Source organism: Lepeophtheirus salmonis, chromosome 7 (assembly GCF_016086655.4).
Source record: "Lepeophtheirus salmonis chromosome 7, UVic_Lsal_1.4, whole genome shotgun sequence".
In the NCBI taxonomy this organism is placed as follows: Eukaryota; Metazoa; Arthropoda; class Copepoda; order Siphonostomatoida; family Caligidae; genus Lepeophtheirus; species Lepeophtheirus salmonis.
This window is the reverse complement of record NC_052137.2, coordinates 22,006,115-22,026,701: the sequence shown is the minus strand read 5'-3', so window position 1 is coordinate 22,026,701 and position 20,587 is coordinate 22,006,115. Positions and strand designations below refer to the sequence as shown.

Here is a 20,587-nt window from a genome sequence, read left to right as displayed (position 1 = left end):
GATTGTGTTTTCGTTATAGAAATATATGTAATATAATTGATTAAAAGAATGTGACCAGATTCTAAATGATTATCTTTAAAAATATCTTATTTGTAAATTATCCCTATAATATATACCTTTGGATTTAAAAAAAAAATCATTAAATCTAGTCATAGCCTTGCTCTTCTTATAGTGTAGAGCGTATCTCCTCGGATAAAGGTCAGATCACGGGAAACTCCACAGTCTCAAATTTACCATGTTCAAATAATATTCGAGGTACGGAGTTTACGGAGAACTGAAGAAAGAGTAACTACAACTACAAAATATTTATTGATTTATGACGTTACTCTCCTTCCTATTTCATTACTCCAATGTCAAAAAAAAAAATTCAGGTGTAATTAAAAGTGTTTTTTATTACATATAATGACATTCAAATCAATAGAGCGTTTTCATGAGACGTTAGCATTGTTGATATCAACCATTTGAGTGCCCTAAGCCACCAAGTTTTATAATAAGAAAAACCATTTTTTAATTTATATTCAGGACAATTCTTCAACTATTGGACGTCAAAATTGTACCAAGAAATAAAAGGACTTAAACTTTACTCTCTATAAAAAAAGATTCTGGAGTTTCATTTAATACAGAAATATATTTAACATTTTTATAGCAAGTGATCCAACAAAATCTGAATTTGATTGTTGGTGTCAAAAATGGCCTCTCTACCCTCACAAGGCTCTTTCCAACACCTTTTTTTATAGCTCTCCGGATAGTCTGATTTGAAAATCCAACATCCTCTTGCATGGGCCCTCATGGATTGCCAAGATTGTTTTCTTTAACCCCTCCGGACCCAGTTTGGCCTTTATACAAAGCTCTTCTTGGAGATCCTCAAACTACTTGGAGAAATTTGTCGATCACATTCAAGTTTATTTTGTTTTGTATCTCATTCAAAACATGAATTGATTTCAAATACTCAAACTTACTTAATGATTGAAATAGGAAGTGTTCAGATTTACATGGACTACTCAGTACAATCTGTTATTGCTTCACATTGTATATAAAAATTCACAATTTCAATGGAAAGAAGGATATATTTTTCTCCAACTATCCCTAATTTTATGATACCATATCGATCTTCCTAAAAAAGTACAAATTTAGAACACTCCCATTGGTATTGTCAGTATCCATATCTTTGATTTGATGTAGGTAGATATACCTGTACATCATTGACATACTATTCAATGAAGATTTTAAGTCTGTTTTGATTCTTCAGGTCATTTAATGGTGTTTAATCAAGATTTATTCAAAATGTCTTCATTTTATGAATTAAAATATCAACTTTTGAGCCCCCAAGCTGATGACATGAATGAACACTTTCTATAAGGTAATATAGCAAGACTATCTAATGTAAAAACGCTCTCTAGCTAAGAAAGATGCAACTTAATAAGGGTAGGACTTTAGAAATTACATGATGACTTTTTGTCATCGCAATCCCTAAAGTCTCTCGGGGGGTTGCCCTTCCCCCTCCCAAAAAAGTTAATATATAATAGCAGCAATAACAGAATTAGAAAAGGCGTTGTGTATAATAATGTTGGTGGTAAAGGAATTGTTTGGCGTAATTCAAACGTAAAGCCTAATGGGTAGCAGATGTACGTGGTCAGTCACTCCGTGGCGTATTTCAACACCCAAATAAATGTTGTTTCTTGTTTATATGTAAAAAAAAAATTGGAATGATGTTTTTGGAGGAGATATTCTTTGCCTCACATATATGTTGTATTTGTATATCATTTTGTTTTACATAAGCAATTATTTCTTTAGATAGTATTTACAAAAAAAAACTTGAATAACATGAGAAAAATGATCAGAAACAAAATAGAATATATTAATAGTATAATAATAATATAATTAAAAATTTTTGTCAATTTTTTAAAATAGTTATCACTCAGCTGTTTTTCACACGAAATGAGATCGGGTATTTCATATATTTATTTATTGTTTTTGTTTTTTTTTGTCTTTTTTTTCTTTGTTCTTTCAAATACACGGATATTTTTTGAATTACATGCAAATAAAGATTTGAACGCATGAATTGAATGAATGTATTGCACCGGGGGCGGGAAGTGGTGTGTGGAGGGTGGGGGGTTGATTTAAATAATAATAAGTATAATTAAAGGACATGTGTGTGTGTGTGTGTGTGGTTACAAGATAGATATTTAATTTGAAAATGAGAATATAAGTGTTTATGATTTTGTGTAGTCAACTTCATCAAATTTAAGCGGCTATACTTTCGTGATACGTGGATTCATTTTTAGTGGACTCATTCGACCAATTCCATTCCTTTTTGGGTGATGACTCTGAGACTACTACCCCTCCTCCTGCGGATCCTTTACTACTCAAACGAATCGTTGGAGGAATAGGAGTTCCAGCTGGGAACGAGTCAGAGGCACCTTCAGACAATGGCAACTACATACATATATAAAGTTATGTGTGATTTGAGGTGGGGTTTTTAATGCAGTTGCGAACTTACATTGGGTCTGAAATGATGAGGTTGAAGAAGGGACTCACTTCCATTATTCGGATGATTAAATGAGGTTTGTAGATATGGGTAAAACAGTTCTGGGCGTCGTTGAAGGAATTCGGAGTCCTTGGCAGTCATTGGGATCGGAGGGCGAGGAAGATCTAACGACATTCGACGTCCTCGGCGTGAGGCTTGGGTATTGCTCCACATGTGGATCCCCATATGGACCTACTCAGCAAAAAAAAACGTTTAATTTAAATTGTTGACGTATAATGATAATGAAATATAAAATAAGACGTGTAAATCTAAAAGCAATCAAATATGCAGCAGCCGTCTTCCACTTTCAAAAGAGAAGATCCCTGATATCTTTATGTATGTACACAATATACAATCAAATAATAAAAAGTGTTTTGATTTTTTGAAAAGTATTTTTACCTTAAGATTACCCTTGGTCGTAAACGCCTTTCCACAAACATGACATTTAAAGGGGCGATCTCCAGTATGCGTTCTCATATGTATTTGCAGAGCTGAACAGGATGAAAAATTCTTTTTACAGAGTTGGCAATAGTTTCTTTGAGACTCTGAGGAGGAATGGGGAGACGGATCATCGCTTGTGACTCTCTCTACTCCGCCACCTAAAATAGGAGTTAGTCATATGTAAGCTCTTATAGGTTATGTCAGTATGTACATATGAAATCCAAAAAAAAAAAAAAAAGTCATGAAATAAGTTTGCCTTTGCTTTAAATGATTATTATTTTGTTTTGATCAGAGATGGCTCGCCATTTTAAATGTGGAAATGCTGCCTTTTAATATAAGTTGATGTATTTGTTAGGTATGTGTTAATCTCTAGTGTTATGGTATCACAGGAAATCAGAGGAAAGAATGAAAAAAACAAAACAAAAAAACAGGAATTAATCACAACAAAAACAACATGTCAGTAGAATCATTGACAATTAGTTGGTTAAACGGCACAAAAAATAGCACTACTCTATATGTACACAATGTAGTGCACTTTAAAAAAAAACATCCTTACCAAATGATCGTTTCGCCGAAGGTATATTCTCAGACTCGGGTGGACTGCGCTTAAGAGCCCCCATATTGGATAGTAAATTATCCCCTAGGAGTGAGGGTGAATCGTCTTTGGCAAAGGCCTTGATTCCAATCCCCTCCTTCGGCTCTTCATCTGAAATGCTCTCCACCTTACTATTTCTCAAATTAGATGAAAGGGGTTGAGTGTAGTCCTTGGAAGAGTTATTACTACTACGTCCTCCATCCGAACTTGAAGAGTTATGACATCCATTACTGTTGCTACCACCACCAGAACTGCCATCGCGAGTTTTGTGGGTGAGGGCATGTTGTTTCATATTACCCTGTGAGCCACAGAAAAAACAAAAGCTCTATTAATTTTTTGAGATAAAATAGATCAAGTGCTTTTGGTCTACTTACCTTGGTGGAGAACCCACGATCGCAATATTCGCATTTAAAGGGTCGTTCCTTTGTATGAGATCGAATATGTATTTCCAATGCTGAGTTACAAGCGAAGACTTTAAAGCATATTTGGCACGTCGTATTTCCTCGAGCTAAAAAATCAAAAGTATTGTCCACTATGAGAGGAGCATAGAAATATTCTTTAGTAAATAATAGAAAGAAATAAAAGGTTGTGGCATCAAAACATGAAAAAAATGAAGTATGAAAAGGCTAAAAAGGGACTCTTAGAGGAACGTATATGCGGTTTGATTGCAGTTATAGCCTAGTACGTTATTTTTTTATGCTCAGGTGCCACACGGAGCTTACTTCTCATTCCTGGTACCACAGGAAAGGGTAGTCTCAACGGATTGAATTGAGCTCCTCCGAGTTGATTCACATTTGAGGCTCCACTTAAGCTATTACAGGTGTTTGGAGGTCCTGCTCCAAGAAGTGAGCTGGGAAATCCGGCGGCTGCTGCAGCTGCTGTACTTGAAGATATAAGTCCGGGAAACCCGGGAATCAGTAAGCTATTATGTGAGGTTTGAGGTGTCAAGTCAAGTGCAGACGGGGAGCCACTTTTGGAGAACTGGTTCTAGATGTCTTATTGGATTTAACCGGTGTAAGTCTATTAGTATCATCACAACTGGACTCCTTCGATGGGGCAGGCTGAGGAGAGAACTTTGGTGGAGAAACAGGTGATGGAGAAGATTCTTCTCCTCTGGGTTTCTCTTCTGAGGGTTTTCTAATGGGAGAAAGATCTTCAGGTAATGAGGGCCGATCCATGAAAAACGATCTCACTAAACCAAATGGACGATGATGATCAACTAGTTTACTTAAAGAGTCAGTCGAAAAGGAGTTTAGCAATGAGGAAGATGCTGAAGTCATGGATGATGGAATAGATGTAAGGTGATTAAATGCCTGGTTTGAACTACTTGATGAGGAAACAGAAGAGGGTCTGGATTGGGCTTTTTTCTCTCCACTTTCATCAAACTTCTCATCTGAATTACTGAGCATATCCTCATCAAGATCATCTGGACCGTAGTCAGGCATTGAAAATGAGGAAGGAAGTCCTGGAAACAAACCAGTTGAAGATCCAGGCAGTCTTAGGTGCTGTAATCCCATTGGGCCATTTCCCCCTGAAAATGGAATTTGTGGAAAATCACGAATTTCAGCTGCTGCAATTTGTTCTGACGTGAGCTCCGTCGGTTCTCCAGTATGTGTTTTAATATGTTGCTGAAGTACAAGAGCATTTGCATATTTTTTGTGACAAACGGGACATTGATGAAACATTCGCATTGGGGGCTTAGCTCGATGAACTCCCATATGAGTCTTAAGATTCCCCTTGGTTGTAAATGCACGACCACAGATTCTACATTTGAATGGACGTTCTCCAGTATGCGTTCGATAGTGCATTTGTAAAGCTGACTTACAACTCAGTACCCTATGACAAATTGCACACTCATTAGGGTCAGTCAATTTATTTTCTATATTATTAACAAGTGCTTCTAATTTAGCTGTATCACTTGGGCGAGCAACTTCAATGAGAGATTCCCAAGCATTGTCATTACTTCCAGGACGAGGTAGAAGGTTAGTATAGACATTCGGGTCTTTTGCAGGATCCATATCGCTATTTGAACATCTGAGCTCCTCCTCATGTTCGTCATCAGAGTCCACAATGGGAACTGAGTTTCTTCCGTCCTCATCATGTTCATCCTGCTCCATTAAGTGATCATCCAAAAGACTTGGATGAGAAGGAACAGGGCTGATTGAATCCCTGGCTTCTTTTTTGCTCAAATTCTCAGGCTCAGCTTGTTCATCAATCTCATCCTCTCTTTCCTCTTTTATAGCCTCATCTCGTAAGCGTGAAGAAGCAGCCTCTTTCTCCAAATCTTCTACTTCTACGTCTCTCTCAATTGAGTTTTCCTTGTCTGGTTCAGTTTCCCCCGAAACCCGAATTTGTAATTTTTCTTTATGATCTGTCTTTGGTGATTCTTCCTTCTCTTCAGAGGACTCCTCCTCTTTGTCCACGGTGTTTTCAACATCTAAATGCGGTTCAACATCAATCTCCTTCTCTTTCTCAATAGTAGTCTCTGATGCTTTTTCCATTCCTTTTTCTTCAATGGCATCATGATTTAGTCGGACAACCTTGGCTGGGATATTATGAATGTCCTCTTCTGAGTCATTATCCTCCTCAGAGTCATCCTTACATTTTGACTTTTCAGGGGTTGGTGGAAAAATGGGAGAATGTGTTTTGGTGGGTGAGTAAGGTATAGGTGATGGAAATGAGAGGTTTTGAGTCATTTCGTCCTTTTTGAGGGGTTCACTTGGAAGAGAGAAAGGAGAGAAGAGTCCACTTAGTGGACTTCGCGTTGTGGATGAAGGTAAGGAAGGAAATTGGGGTAGGGATCCCATGGTATTTGCGAGGGAAGGAGGTGGACCCGTCATTCCAGGTAGACTTGGCATACGCATTCCTGGTGGAATAACAGGTCGCATTCCTGCCATTGGGTCGTTCATTGGTGGAGTTGGGATGCCCTTCTTCTCAGCCTCTTCTATTTGTTGTAAGAGAGGAGGGTAGAATTTATCCAAGTGTTCGGGTACAAGGTTAGGGTTCATTTTGACAAGAGGGAATTTGGAGGAATGTCTTTGGAAGTGTACTTTGAGATTTCCTTTCGTGGTGAATCGGTTTCCACAAATATTACATTTGTAGGGTCTCTCACCCGTGTGACTTCGTACATGGATTTGTAAAGCAGAGTCCGAGCCGAAAACTTTCCCACAATAGCGACACCTATGTTTAAAGAAAGGTTCGCCCTTTTTATCATAGGCGTCTTTATCCTTTCCACATCCAAAATCAGCTAGATTATTAGCCAACAGCCCCTGACTAGCATTATTCAATATTCCCTGTGCTCTTTGCTGCAAGAGTTCAAGGGAATTAACTGGTTTGTCCTCTTCTGGAGAATCATGGTGCATAATGATGGAGGATGCGAGGGAGGAGGGGGCATTGGGATCTATGATTTGGTTTGAATTGTTGTTGCCGACGGATGATATTTTGTTTGTGGCAGTAGAGGGTGTGCTGTCTCCTCTGGAGGAATGTGTTTGCTGCTTTGGTGAATGTGCTGCTATTGTTGTTGTTTGAGAATTACCTTCAAGAATGTTATTGTATGACTTGCTAATAATAGAAGAGGGGGTTGAAGATGGTGGCGGGGGAAGGGATGGTGGTAGAGGGGTTGACGAAGGAGAGAGAGGTGGTCGAGGATGACGAGGGGATGAGGCTGATGAGAAGGGATTATGGGTATGATGAGATAGGGAGCTTTCTTGAGCAGACCCCAGTGTGGATGATGGAATATGTGAGGTGGAAAATGGCTCAGAGAGTGGCGTGGGTGGAAGATAATGAGATGATGGGAGCAGTGAGTGCTGAATCATCTCTTCTTTTTCGTCTTCATGCATCTTATCCCTCCTGGAGGAGCCTTGGTGATGGATATGTTGTTGTTGTTGACTCTGGTAACTCATGAATCCGTCTAAAAAGCTATTTTTGACACCATGCTTCTCAGCCAGTTCCGCAATGCTGGGTATGGGGGAATCCTTGTCCTTGTGGGAGATCTGCAATTGCTGCTGCATTTGAGTCAGAATCTGCATTTGAAGGAGCTGTTGCTGTTGTAGACTAAAGAGCGTGGCCTGAAGAACAGCAAGCTCCTGCATGGTTTTTGGATTCGTATTTGAAGCAGCATTCGCTGTCAGTTGAGATATTGTAGATGCAATGGACTTGAGTTGATCAGATATGGTTCCTAAGGGCTGTTGAGCAAGAATAGAGTCCTCTTTCTTGGGTTCATCATCATCCTCTACAGATACAATAAGATTGCTTATTTTGTTTTTGTTATTGTTTGTGAAATCCTCATTGGATTTGAGGAAGATATTACCAACAACCCCAGCAGGAGAGGAGGATGTATCACCTACACTGCTATCAGGATTGTCACAAGATGTATTGTTTTCCTCTAATGTAGAGCTGTGCTCTGATCCATTCGCATCTCCAAGGCTGTTGAAAGAAGGGGGATCTTCACTACCTGGCAGACCTGAAATAATAACAGTTTGCATTAGTATTATTGTCATAAAAATGCCATTTTTTTGTTCATCATTTTTGTATATAGAGAGTTGGAAAAGAATGTTACAAAAAAGGTTTTTCTCTTTCTTTTCCCTCTTTGAAATACTATTATTATTATTATTATTTTTTAAAAGTCATAAATCTGACAATTTTTGGTCAAGTAAGAGGAAACGAAAGTGGGGAAAATTTATGAATGTAGCAACTAAAATAGGTGTATTCTTCATATTTTTATTTTTTTCTTAAAGAAATAATAAAAAAAATATGTATTATTTTTTTTTCGTGAAAAAGAATGTTTACTCTTTATGTATTTAGTATTTCAATATTATGCTGCTCAGACATGTTACTTCACTCATAATATAAGCAAGTGAAGCAAAGCAAAAAGGTAAGGGAATTCGACTAGCAAATAGGATCTAGTGTTGCAGTAGTCCTTAATATAAGATTTAAAATATGAGCCCATACCAATTCTTACCCCCAATCAGTTCTATAAATGCGTCCCAAATTTTAAGGAACTCTTTACAATGTATGAGGCTGTTAATATTTTAATAAAATAATACCTTAGTTCACCGTATGCAATAGCTTAGTATGATTAAGATTGACTGATGATGAAGTCAATGACTGATTTAGATGATGACATTATTTAAAAGTGCTCTTATCGTGTAACAATTGGAAAATCCCTCTCCATTAATTGGCACAAAAATTACTACAACGGACAAAAATTTGGGGTCATTGGCGTAAGAATAATAGGGACCCTTGTCTAGCGATATCATCTTGTCGAAAAAAAAAAGTTTGCAAAATTGCAGTAAAAAAATTAAAAAAATTCAAATTATTAATTAAAAAAACACAACTAAACCCTTCTAAAAAAATTATATATGAATATTACATCATTTGACCCCCACTTAAAATTAAATTCCGGCGCGGCTGATTAGGACCAGAGGCGTCCACAGGATTTTATTCTGAGGGAGCCTTAAATTAGGCCAAGTGACCTTTTTCTGAAAATATAGCCTTTAAAATTATTTTTGCCACTATTTTGACATTTTAAACTTTTTCCACTTATCGTGTGATAAATACAAGCCTCTCCAGCCACCCTCACAAACACCCCTGAGGAACCAATACTCGGGGCGTCTACATGATTTTATTGTGAGTTGATTAATTTTTTCTACCCCTTTTGGCCATTGAAGTTTTTTGGAGATTTTTAATTCCCATTCGGACACGTCCTCCATATATCGGGAGTAACATCAAAAGCATACGGCAGTTATATCACTGATATCATAGTAGACCTACATAAATTGAGCATATATTTATATTCTGTGGTTGTGCCGTTGTGAGTAGTTGTGCAATCCCATGATCAGTTGCTTTCACACGAGTGACAAGAATTATTAAATATTTCATTCATATGTCGTGATACGAACTCATGAGAAAATCAGACCACACAATGAGAGAGAGGCAACAGAATGAAAGATACATACCAAAAGGAGTGATCACATTGTCTGATTGTCACGCAAAGCAGCTCGGAGAGAGAGAGCACGCTCAAAATTAAATAATATTAATCTTTAATTTTTTCTATTTTATTTTATATATAGAAGGGAAAAAAAACAATAAGATATAAAAGCAGATGCTTTTATAAGTAACAAAGACAATAGCTTTATTATTTTGGTGTATTGTATATGTGTGTTGTTTTTCTCCTTTCTGTCTCTGATGTCATAAAAAATTTCCCATGCCCCCCCCAGTTTAAAAAAAAAAAAAAAACCAAACAATCCACCAATCTCTTATTTTAGCAAGCATCAACTTAAAAAAAAGATTTAATTATAAGAGCAGACTTAGTACAGTCATTAAGTAAAGACAAAATCAACAATCCATCAATTCCCTTGTGTAAAAAAAGTACCAAACAACTTGATCCGCAAATATTTAATTTGCCGAAGAAGGTTTTGCTAAGTAGTAGACTTGTTTTTAAGATTTAGGACGTCATCTACATGTCATCATTGAACATATGAGGGTGATATGGCAAAGATTACATAAATTCTGACAGGCCAGTCTTGGTATTTCGCCCCCCGTACAATCCACTTCGCATAAAACCTCACAATATTTATTTATTTTGTGTTTTTCAATATTAACGTCAAAAATTCCGCTAACAATATATATTGACACTCCAAAAAATATTAACTTATTGCATTTTTCTCTTTACAAGTATAAACAATCATTTAAAATGATTCACCTCATTTTTGAGTTGCATCTTGTACAACTTGCTACTACAAACTACAACTTTTACATATTATATAAATATATATAAGCATAGTCATGAGTAGAAGTGTAGAAAAAAAGTCTTGCTGGAGTGTAAAAGTAAAATAAACGTGTTAATTCTGACAATTTGAAGAATTTTTTGGAGTACACCACGTTAGCTATCATGGCGTTTTATTAGATTAACTTCCTATCTTGCAAGGAAATAGTCCGATTTTGATCATCGTTTCCAACGGGGACTGCCACTTTTAACTCCCAACAAATCACCAGCGGTAACCTTTCTAAACTTATCAGCATAAGCACTATTGATTACTTTATCAGTTTTTCTACTAGTATATTCATGACTAAAGAATTTTAAAAAGATCTACAAAATGAACAATTATAAAATATTTTTTTTCTTTAGCGAATTAAAAAAAGAATAAAGAAGTTAACTTTTCCCTCAGAAAAACCCCAGAGAAAATCGTAGGGGAAATGTATAGGATATAGATGTGACCTCTAGGTATTTGACCTTTTTTTTCTTCTTCTTTTTTGTTCTCCCCCTCACTACTGAGCAGCTGATTAGTTACATGATATATGATGATGGACTTTGGCACGAGACTTGTGCTCATTGCTCAAATAAATGGAAGTATAGGAAAAGAAGAAGGAATATTGTTATTTTTATAAGGACGCAGATGAACCTTTGTTTATGTTATATTATATAATGTATTTACTAATACTTTTTCTTCTTATTCTGCTTTTTACATAATAATATTAATAAAATGGTATCTTTGACAGATGCACATCAAAACAGAGGAGAGACTCTTAAGAAACAGATTTGACCATCTGCTAATAAACGTCCAAAATCCGTGACCCCTTTTTCTCTAGAACTAAGTAAACCTAATCGAATTAATCATTGACGGAAAGAAAATCCTCTTCTTTTTTTTCTTCTTTTTTTTACAAACATAAGTAAAATAAATTTATTATCTCCGCTCTATTCTTGAATAACAGTCATCATAAAAATAAAATAAAAACCCTACCTGCTTTATCTTTATGTATATATATTTTTTTTACCATATCTAAAGGCGCCTACTCAAAAAATATAAAATAAAAACGGGTTGGCAAAGATGAAAGAGCTCGAGACGTATAATAACGATGGGTCGGGCCACAATCATTCCATTTCATTTCATATTTTGATGTTCAAAAGATATCATTTTTATTATTAAAAAAAAAAAAAATGAAAAGAAACATTAATAAATAAAAGTTTGTTTTTAATTTTATAGTTTTAAATCATTTTTGTTCATCTTTTAAAGATTGTTAGGAATTGATTTTTTAAATAATGAGTAGTTGGTCAAAATATTTGCCGATTTTTTGCCACATTTTGTAAAATTACATGGAGAGTCGTCGTTACTTTAAATGTCCCTATCAAAATTTTATCCTTTAAAAGGAAATAGGTCGGGGAAATGGCTCAAAATCAAAATCGTCCGCAGGGTTATATTTTGGGAAAAAATCCAAAAATTAATTTTTGTAGAAAATCCAGAGCAGCTGGCAAAAAGTTATGAAAATTAGAACCATTGGGGAAAAAAACCAAAACTAGGAGTTGTTTTTATAAATACGTTTCTAATATTAAATTTGTATGAATTTATAGCTATTTAGAGAAAATTATTTTTTTGCAAAAAAAAATTAAAAATTTTTCAACTATTAAATTTTTTGGGAAAAAATTTAAAATTTAATAGCGGTTCAATCAATCAATAATTTTTTACAGCTTAATAATATTGGATAATTTGACTTCAACCAATTAACATTTAGAACACTAATAAGTAAATACTTAAGAGAAAATAATTTTTTTGAAGTGTAACAATTTTATCTTTATATTTGGGACGTTTTGTTGTTATTTGATGATGATATTTTTTTAACAGGTATTTTTTTGTCAAGTTCTAATTGATAAATTGCCTGTATATACCATATTAATTTTGCCATAATATTCCGTGATTTTCTTCATTCGGGGGGAGGAGGAGATTGTGTCTTTGAAGCATCGACAGCTGACATACAATGATGTGCACTATTTTGTGTTAATGAGGAAACGCGGTGTTGGTGCTTTTTTTTTAAATAATAACAGTAATTAGTTAGGGAAAAAAATTCCATTTTTTTTTAAAATTTTGTTTATTTACATATGTGATGCAACAACAAAAAAAAATCTTGAACAAAACTCAAGAAAAAAAAAATCCCAATTGATTTTTTTGACTTCATATATACAACCGAATATTTTATTGACAAATTTGTAATCAAATTTTTGGGAATATATTAGGTATTCAAGAATTTCAGCTGCAGTTACGATTGAAGATATTTATATATTCCGCGATATGACTTCTTTCAATTAAAATCTTTTATTGTGAAGATCAATTTGGGCAACTTGAATTACAATTTGCAGAGCATAACTTGGAGATAGAATTGGACGAATATTCCTCGAAGAATACAAATGTAGTCTTCCCTCAATGGTTGACGCGTATCATCCATAAAATGATCCAAATGGTTGCTGTACAACTAATTGTAAGGAAGCTGAGCTAAGGGGTAGATGGATTTAATAGTGGCGTAGAAAGAAGTGAGGGGAAAGACCGATTCATCCCTAATTCTTTTTGACTTTTTATCTATAAGTAAAAAGGATCCCTTTTATAAATACATAGAAAGGAATATGGAGGTATATAGACAGTCATACATCTAACCCCCTTTCTTATATTTATATTTTTTTCCCTTCAGGATAAGTTATGACTATCAAGAAAAAGAAGGAATAAAAAAAGTAGCACAAAAAAATAAAGAAAGCAAAAAAAAAAAAAAAAACACAACAAGAGTTTCGATTTCCCCCTTTCTTCTTCATATTCCTTCTACTTCTAAGAAATATACGAAGAAGGAACAGAAGAAGAAAGAGGGGTGGGGGAACCCATGTTAAAGTCAATGAATGATGATTAGTATGAGAAGAGATGTATAATAGATTTAAAAAAGTTCTAAAATCCACGTATTTTTAATCCTGCATATAAATACAACTCTAAAATCTGGAAGTCCAAGATTTAAGTTGTACAAATGCATCCTTAGACGCTGAAGAATGACCTTATTTTCCCTTTTATATAAAGTAATATATACTAAACATGTATTAAGTGATCAGGATAGAACAAATTGAAAAAAACTATCACTTAATACAGATGGCCATTAGACCAATAGTTACCTATTTTTTTATATTCTAAATTTGAAAGCTAGATACAGCTGAGTATTGCAATGACAAGCTCACAATAGTTTTGACTGTATGTGGTTTTTTTTTAATATTACTCTCTGAACTGATTTTTTTAATTTTTGAACGACATTAAAATGCGCGAATTTTCACTTCTATATAAAATAATAAATGCATGCATCCTTTATTAAGTGGTCAAGAAAGGTGAAACTGAAAAAACAACCGCTTAGTGCAAGAGACCCCCTTAAAAACAAGTTTCTTATATTGTAATTTTATTAATTTGACGATTCTAAATTGTAACTTAGTGCAATGACATGCTTACAACAGGTGCCCATTAGTTCAGTATTGAATTAAATGTGTTTTTTGAATTTTGTTTTGACCAATGTACTCTTACACGCCTCAAAATGCGCGCATTTTCACGTCTATATAAAATAATACATGTATAAAGTGGGATGGAAAGGGAAATTTGAGAAGCGTCCTCCGAGTCCGGGTGATTTCTTACACCAGATTTCCTATTCTAAATTTAATAACTGTATAAATAGCCACCTAGTGCAGTGACCCGCTTACAACAGGTGGATGTTTGATCATATTTGACTGTATACGTTTTTTGAATCTTGTTTTTTGAGATGACCAATTGTTTGTAGAAGTAATCATTTGTAACTTGTATAATTGTATTCTTGCACAATTAAAAATACGTACATCTTCACTTACATACATATATGTATGTAAATAAACAGCTAGCAGCTGTTCGAATGATAAACAAACAACATTTTTTAATTATTGCTTTTTTGTGTCTCAGTTCTGCATACTTGGAATTTTTTCTAATTAAACAGAAAGAGAAAGAAAGAAAAAAGTTGAAAAATACGAAGAATCTGTGAATTGATTTACACCTTTTCGACTTATGCTATTTGATGCTTATTCTTCTTTTCCCTCCCAATAACTCCTATCATTATAGAATAGAGAATCAATAGATTGATTCTACAGGAGGGTAAAGTGTGAAAAGAACGAGAGGCGTCGTCCCTTCTATTATCCCTCATTTGACCCTCATTATGCGTCTGACCCCCTTTGGAGGATAATATATCATTCATATGTACATTATATACTCAAACACAAAAGATGTCATAAAGTATCCGAGCCCTTATGCCGCTTGCCTCCTCCCCTCCTCATAACCAACTTTTAGCCAGCTAGTAAGTAAATACGTTACGTTATTGAGTAGAGTTGAGGCAGGCAGGTAAACGCTTCGTTTTTATGTTTGCTTTTTTGTGGTAAGACTACAAAATATGTAGCTATTTACTTTTTATATATTCAAATAACCAATAAGAGATTTTGACCTTGAATAGATATCATAGATAGATAAATGGATATTCATTCCAGTTGTCTCAAAAGTGGGGGCACCCTTTTTTTTTCTCTCTTATAACTTATAAAGATTGCCTCCTAAGCTTTCCTCCCTTATCTCGTATCCATAGTTCTGAAATAATAAATATTTTATACACATATACATATGATGTGTACAAGTTGCAACTTGTATAAGAAAATTGTACTAGTTAGAATTTCTTCGTTGTCAAATGCCTTATTTAATTACAATATGGGGCATTCTTATTAGGAACATTTCATTTCATTTTGACCTATTGAACATCGTTAATTTGTGTGTATGAAAAATATAAGTGTAGGCAGTTGTCCCACAGAGTACTTTTATTTTAGTCATTTGTATTCAAATAGTCACAAATGACACCCCTTAATATGTTAATCATTGGATCATACAAAGAGTACAAGTTGCAACTTGTACAAGTATATAAGAATAAAACAGTTTGTTCTAAGCGATATTAAATATGACGCGCCCGCGTTATTATTTATGAAAACTGCGAGCGCTCCCTTACTACTAGTCAAAAAGATGATTATATATATATATATATGTACATTAATATTATAACAAGATATTTCTTTCTCTTTTATCGTTTGTTCTTCTTTTTCTTTCTGTTTCTGGAAGCAGCAGCATTATTATTAGTGTGTTTATGATGAAAAAGAAAAAAAAGAGGAGAGGACGGCCTCTGGTTGGTTGTGTGTGTAAAAGGCAAGTGTACATATATATAAAAATACAACATATAATATGAAGAGAGAAAGGAAGAAAAAAATATGAATATAGTAATAATATATATTTTTTATATATATATACATACATAGAACATACCCCTCCTCTTTTTTTTCTCCTTTTTCTCCCCCCACCTCCCTTCCACCTCTCCAGTTCTTCATAATAATCATATTTAATATAAAAAATAGGAGGAGTTTATTTCCCTTCTTTTATATTTTCATATACATACATATAATATATTAAATGTTATATTTGTACATATTTTTTGGCTCCTCTCCAGTCGCTTACAAAAAAATAAAATATGAATTTTTTCATGACTTTATTTGACAAAACCCTTTATTTCTTTGACAATTTTTTATCTTATATATTTTATTTGTTCAGTCTTATAACGACTATTTGAAATATTTTACACAATTTGCTTGGAGAATTGATGGGGATACAACTTGTACAATATCATTGTACAAGTTGGTGAAATTTGTACATCTCCAATTTGTGCTCCTGTTTAAATTGTTAACTAGTCATTTTCATTAGAAAAGTCAAAAGATAGAGAATAGAAACGTCAACACACAAGCAACCCATAATGATGTTTCTCAAAATGAAGGATGGATCACAACCATATTCTTTGACGAATATTCCTTTATTTCAATCCACAAATTATTTCTATTGACCCTTTGGCTATGTGCAAACTGCACTCTTAAAGCTACTAAAATTGAACTTGACAATAAATAAAAGAAGATGAATAGTTTGAAAGGGGGTATATAGGGCCCAATATCCCTTTCTTACATCAAACAAAAGTTTTATACTATAGTTTCAATTCCTGAGTATCACAACTCATAGCAGAAATTTGAATAATAGGCCAATTAATGACTCAAATATGTCTATACAACATTGGGCTGATAAATGAGGATTTTCTCATTTTTTCTTAATTTTTGTTCAAGATTGATTTTATGTTGATACATATTAATAATTAATAAATTTTAATATAAATGAATAAAATAACAGTCAATTCTTCACTTAGAACAAGGAAATCCATCCCCCACCTCACCAGTACACATTTGTTATAAAAGTTTGGTAATATACGCATTTCATGACATCCCTAAATCAAATCCCTTCGTTTTTATATGTAATAATTATTAGAAGGGACTACTATTATGCTCTCCTCATTTATAGGAGCAGATGAGAATAAGTAATTGTTTTTTTTATAATTTTTTTAATATTGTTTTAATTGAACAAGAGCTGATGAGAGGTTTCATAGATGCCTTCAAACATATACCATACATGTACAACACTCACGCAGCAACAAAAGGAAGAAGAGCTAAACAATTTATGTATTTATTAATCATAATGATGATGGGATATAATGAGTGTAAAAATTACTTTATGGCAGGATGTTCATTGGCTTTTATAAAGAGGGAAATAATAACTATATATATTGTTGTGTCTATTGCTATTAGTGAATGAGAGATAGAAACAGAGAGAGAGAGAGAGAGAGAATAATGATATTCCCCCGCTTGTCCTTCTCCTGGATTAACTGCATTAAAGTGTCACAAACAAGATCATAAAAAAATAAATGTACAATTTGACATATTATTATTCTTATAAAGGATAAGTTTATTATCATTTAAAAGAACAACATAGTATAACTAACTTTTCTTTTCCAATCTTCACAAAAAGAAAAAGAAAACAAAAAAATAGAGTTAGTCAAATGCTTTAGAAAAAATGGATAACTATTTGAAGGAGTTATAATTTCTACTGTACAAGTTGTTGTATTTTCTAAATGAAAGTGACTGCAAGGTGCATTTGGGTTGAGGAATGTTCAATGATCGGTATTTATTAGAATATTCTTCATATCAAATCAAAGTAACATTAGGAATTTAATAAGATAGTCAACATATCAAATTATCTCATCCATGGACTAATATCTGTTTTTATCATGAAAATGAACTAAAACTTTTCCTAAATTTTCTGTGGTACAGGATCATCAAACATACAGGCCTATTTACCACTTATATTTCATATATAAATGGTTTAAAACATATTTACCAGCGCCCTAATCCGTGTTTTGTATTGGAAAGGGGCTGATTGGACTGACTATGGGTGATTTGCCCACTACTATCGAAATAAGGCCCCCTAGAACCCCACATGATTAGGATCCTACTATTAGACATAGATTATATTCATAAGCATATTCAAAAAGCAATGTCGAACATGATATCTCAATAAGACTTTTTATGACGTGCTAATTTCAACTTGCAAAGTCTTTACGCTCAAATTAAAGCTTGTACACAATTGTACAGTTTTTATAGGTTAAAGATACAGTAGTGCACGTTTGATATAGAAGCACACACTTTTTTCCCCTGACCTAAAATGACACAGTATTTGATCCGTAGTATATTTGACAGTTTTTAATTTGATATATTTATGTATATGAATGACTAAACAGGTATTTGTTTATTTGACTTTATTGACTGTGACAGGACCCAGAAGGGAAAGTTTCATCTCCCCTCATAGTTTTTCATTTATTTATTTCTGATTTATAGTTAGGAGTGATTCAATGACGTGGAAAAATGTATATGTATGAAATGAGTCAGTCAAAATGGATAAAAGAGCTTGGAGAAGGAATCTTCCTGGATTAGAGATCAGAATGATGGAAAAAATAATAATAATACACCTCAAGGTAATTTTTGTTATTAAAGAAAGATAAAAACAAAAAAAAAAAACATACTTGTTGCACCCCCAAGACAAAACAAAAGGTCGTCATATTTTGGGGTCTTTTTCTCTTTTATGAATTTATGACTTACCATTCAAGAGAGGTGCTTCGTCATCATCAAAGTGCCTGATCGGCTTTGCTTGTTTTCTTCTGGACATGCTTTTTCTTCAAGCTACAAAATCACTTGTACTCCGTACAATACTAATATATAAAGTCTGTATCTCTCCTTTGCGTTCCTGGTTGATGGTTTATATATTAAAGCAGCTCTTTTTATCAGTTGACAAAGTAGCAGTTGAAAAGAATGATGACTGGGGTTGTCTTGAACATGAACTTCAAACGATCATGTCCTGCTGTAATCATCATTTCTTTCATCACGGAACGAACAAACAATCAAACAAACAAAACAACACACTATTGAATATTATGATCTCTTTCGTATCGCTTTTATCAATATACTTTATAAGAGAAGTAGATATAAATAATATATAATAATAATATATGCGCCTTATGGCTCCTTTCGACTCATATGAAAGACAGCGACTGAAAAATTATTGTTATTAACTAATATATTTTTGCGGGCCGTAGAAAAACGTTCGCCCGCAGCCGAAAAAAATAACTATTTTTGATATCTGCCTTCCTTTTTTTACGTGGGCTACGGCGCCGGTAATATATACAATATATTAAACAGAGAGAGAGAGAAAAGGAGAAGAGCAAGCCCGATTCTTCTTTTCTTCTTCTGTTTACGATTTAATATGAAATACAAACATACATACATAAATATGAAAGCTTTATGAGTGTGTCGTAAAAGGCGTGCGAGGAACAAGAAGAATAAAAACAACAAGATGGAAAGAAGAAGAAAAAAAAATTATGATATTTTGTTTAGTTCATATTTTCGGTGAGGCATGCGTTGTAGAGAGGGGGGAAGGGCGGAAGGAATTATGATTTCGGGCAGGCAGCAAGGAAAGGAGCAGAAATATGATAATAATAAGTATAATTCAAAAAATAAAGCTTCCTCATTGGACGGCGCAGAAATATGAATATGATTTTCGATGATGAGAATGATGAAGATGAGGGGAGCTACTACGGCATTCCCTTTTCTTTTCTTTCCCCTCTTCTTCTCTTCATATTCATAATCATATGAGCGAGCGCAAAATTATTTATCATTTTTATTAATATTCGTACGTCGACGATAGAGACGACGAATTATGAAGGATTTCATAACTCCCCCCGATTTTTCATATCTTTTTTTATATTTTTCGCTTTTTATAATTTTAAAGACTCTTAGTTATTAGATGGAAAATGTATTTAAACGACTAAAAGTACAAGTACGCACTAATCAGCGTAGATAAGAGGGCCATAAAAAGATGTACGCATCCCCCCCCCACTCTCACTCACTCAAAAAGGATATTTTATTTTTACAAAGAATAAGTGAAAGTAAAAAAATATTTATTTTGATTTATGACTGACGGATTTGTTTTGTGTGTTTTTTTCTCTCTCTCTTTCTTTACTTTTACCATCCCTTAACGGTAATTTGCCATATTTTATTTATATTTTTTTCCTCCCTTCTTTTAATCATAATTGAATTTAAATTAAAATCTTTTCTACGTGACTTTATCAAACTTTTTCTTCTTCTCTCGTTGTTGTATTTTTTATTTAACATATATTTAAAGTGATTTGACATAAAAGAATTATTTTTTTTTCTTAACAGAAAAATATTTAATAATCACACACTTTCATTCAATAAAATTTAGTATTGAATGAGTTGCTTTGCAAGAAATAAATAACAAATCCTAGTTCTAATAGAGTTTATAATAGGATTTGATATATATTGTTAACATCAAGTTAGCAACAGGGTCATTCGGTCTTAGGAAAAGGAGTTAAAAATAATGTTATGAATCGCTTCGAAACAGATTTTTCTTTTGGATTAAGGCTCAAAGGATTTTTTCGATTCTTTTTTGGGCCATTATTTCGGTCTAGACTGTGGTCTTCAAAATTGGGCCAAAAATAAATCTTTTTGAAATTGTTCATCAATTTTGACATCCTCAATTTATGAACTGACTTTCTTCCTTATATATATATATATATAGTACGTCAACATAAAAAGAATCTTGAATAAAAGAAATCCCAATATATATTTAACTTCATATACTTTGTATTCAAACTTTTGGGATGAGTTAGGGTATTCAAACATCTTAGCTATAGTTTAGAACCTTTATGACCTTTTAAATAAAATATATCAATATATTTTATCGTGACCATCAATTTTGGCGACATTAAGTGTTATTTACGACGCATCTTGA

General features: G+C 33.6%; 1 protein-coding gene across 1 annotated transcript; it reads right to left on the bottom strand.

The window, feature by feature from the left end:
- Window positions 1–1,971: 1,971 nt before the first annotated feature.
- On the bottom strand, window positions 1,972–18,830 carry LOC121121467 (homeotic protein spalt-major-like). The gene is given in 8 exon segments (XM_040716403.2): window positions 1,972–2,436; window positions 2,501–2,719; window positions 2,927–3,126; window positions 3,525–3,888; window positions 3,938–4,095; window positions 4,286–4,508; window positions 4,511–8,025; window positions 18,379–18,830. Coding segments are annotated over 8 exon segments (4,938 nt in total). The 5' UTR covers window positions 18,446–18,830; the 3' UTR covers window positions 1,972–2,244.
- Window positions 18,831–20,587: the final 1,757 nt, after the last annotated feature.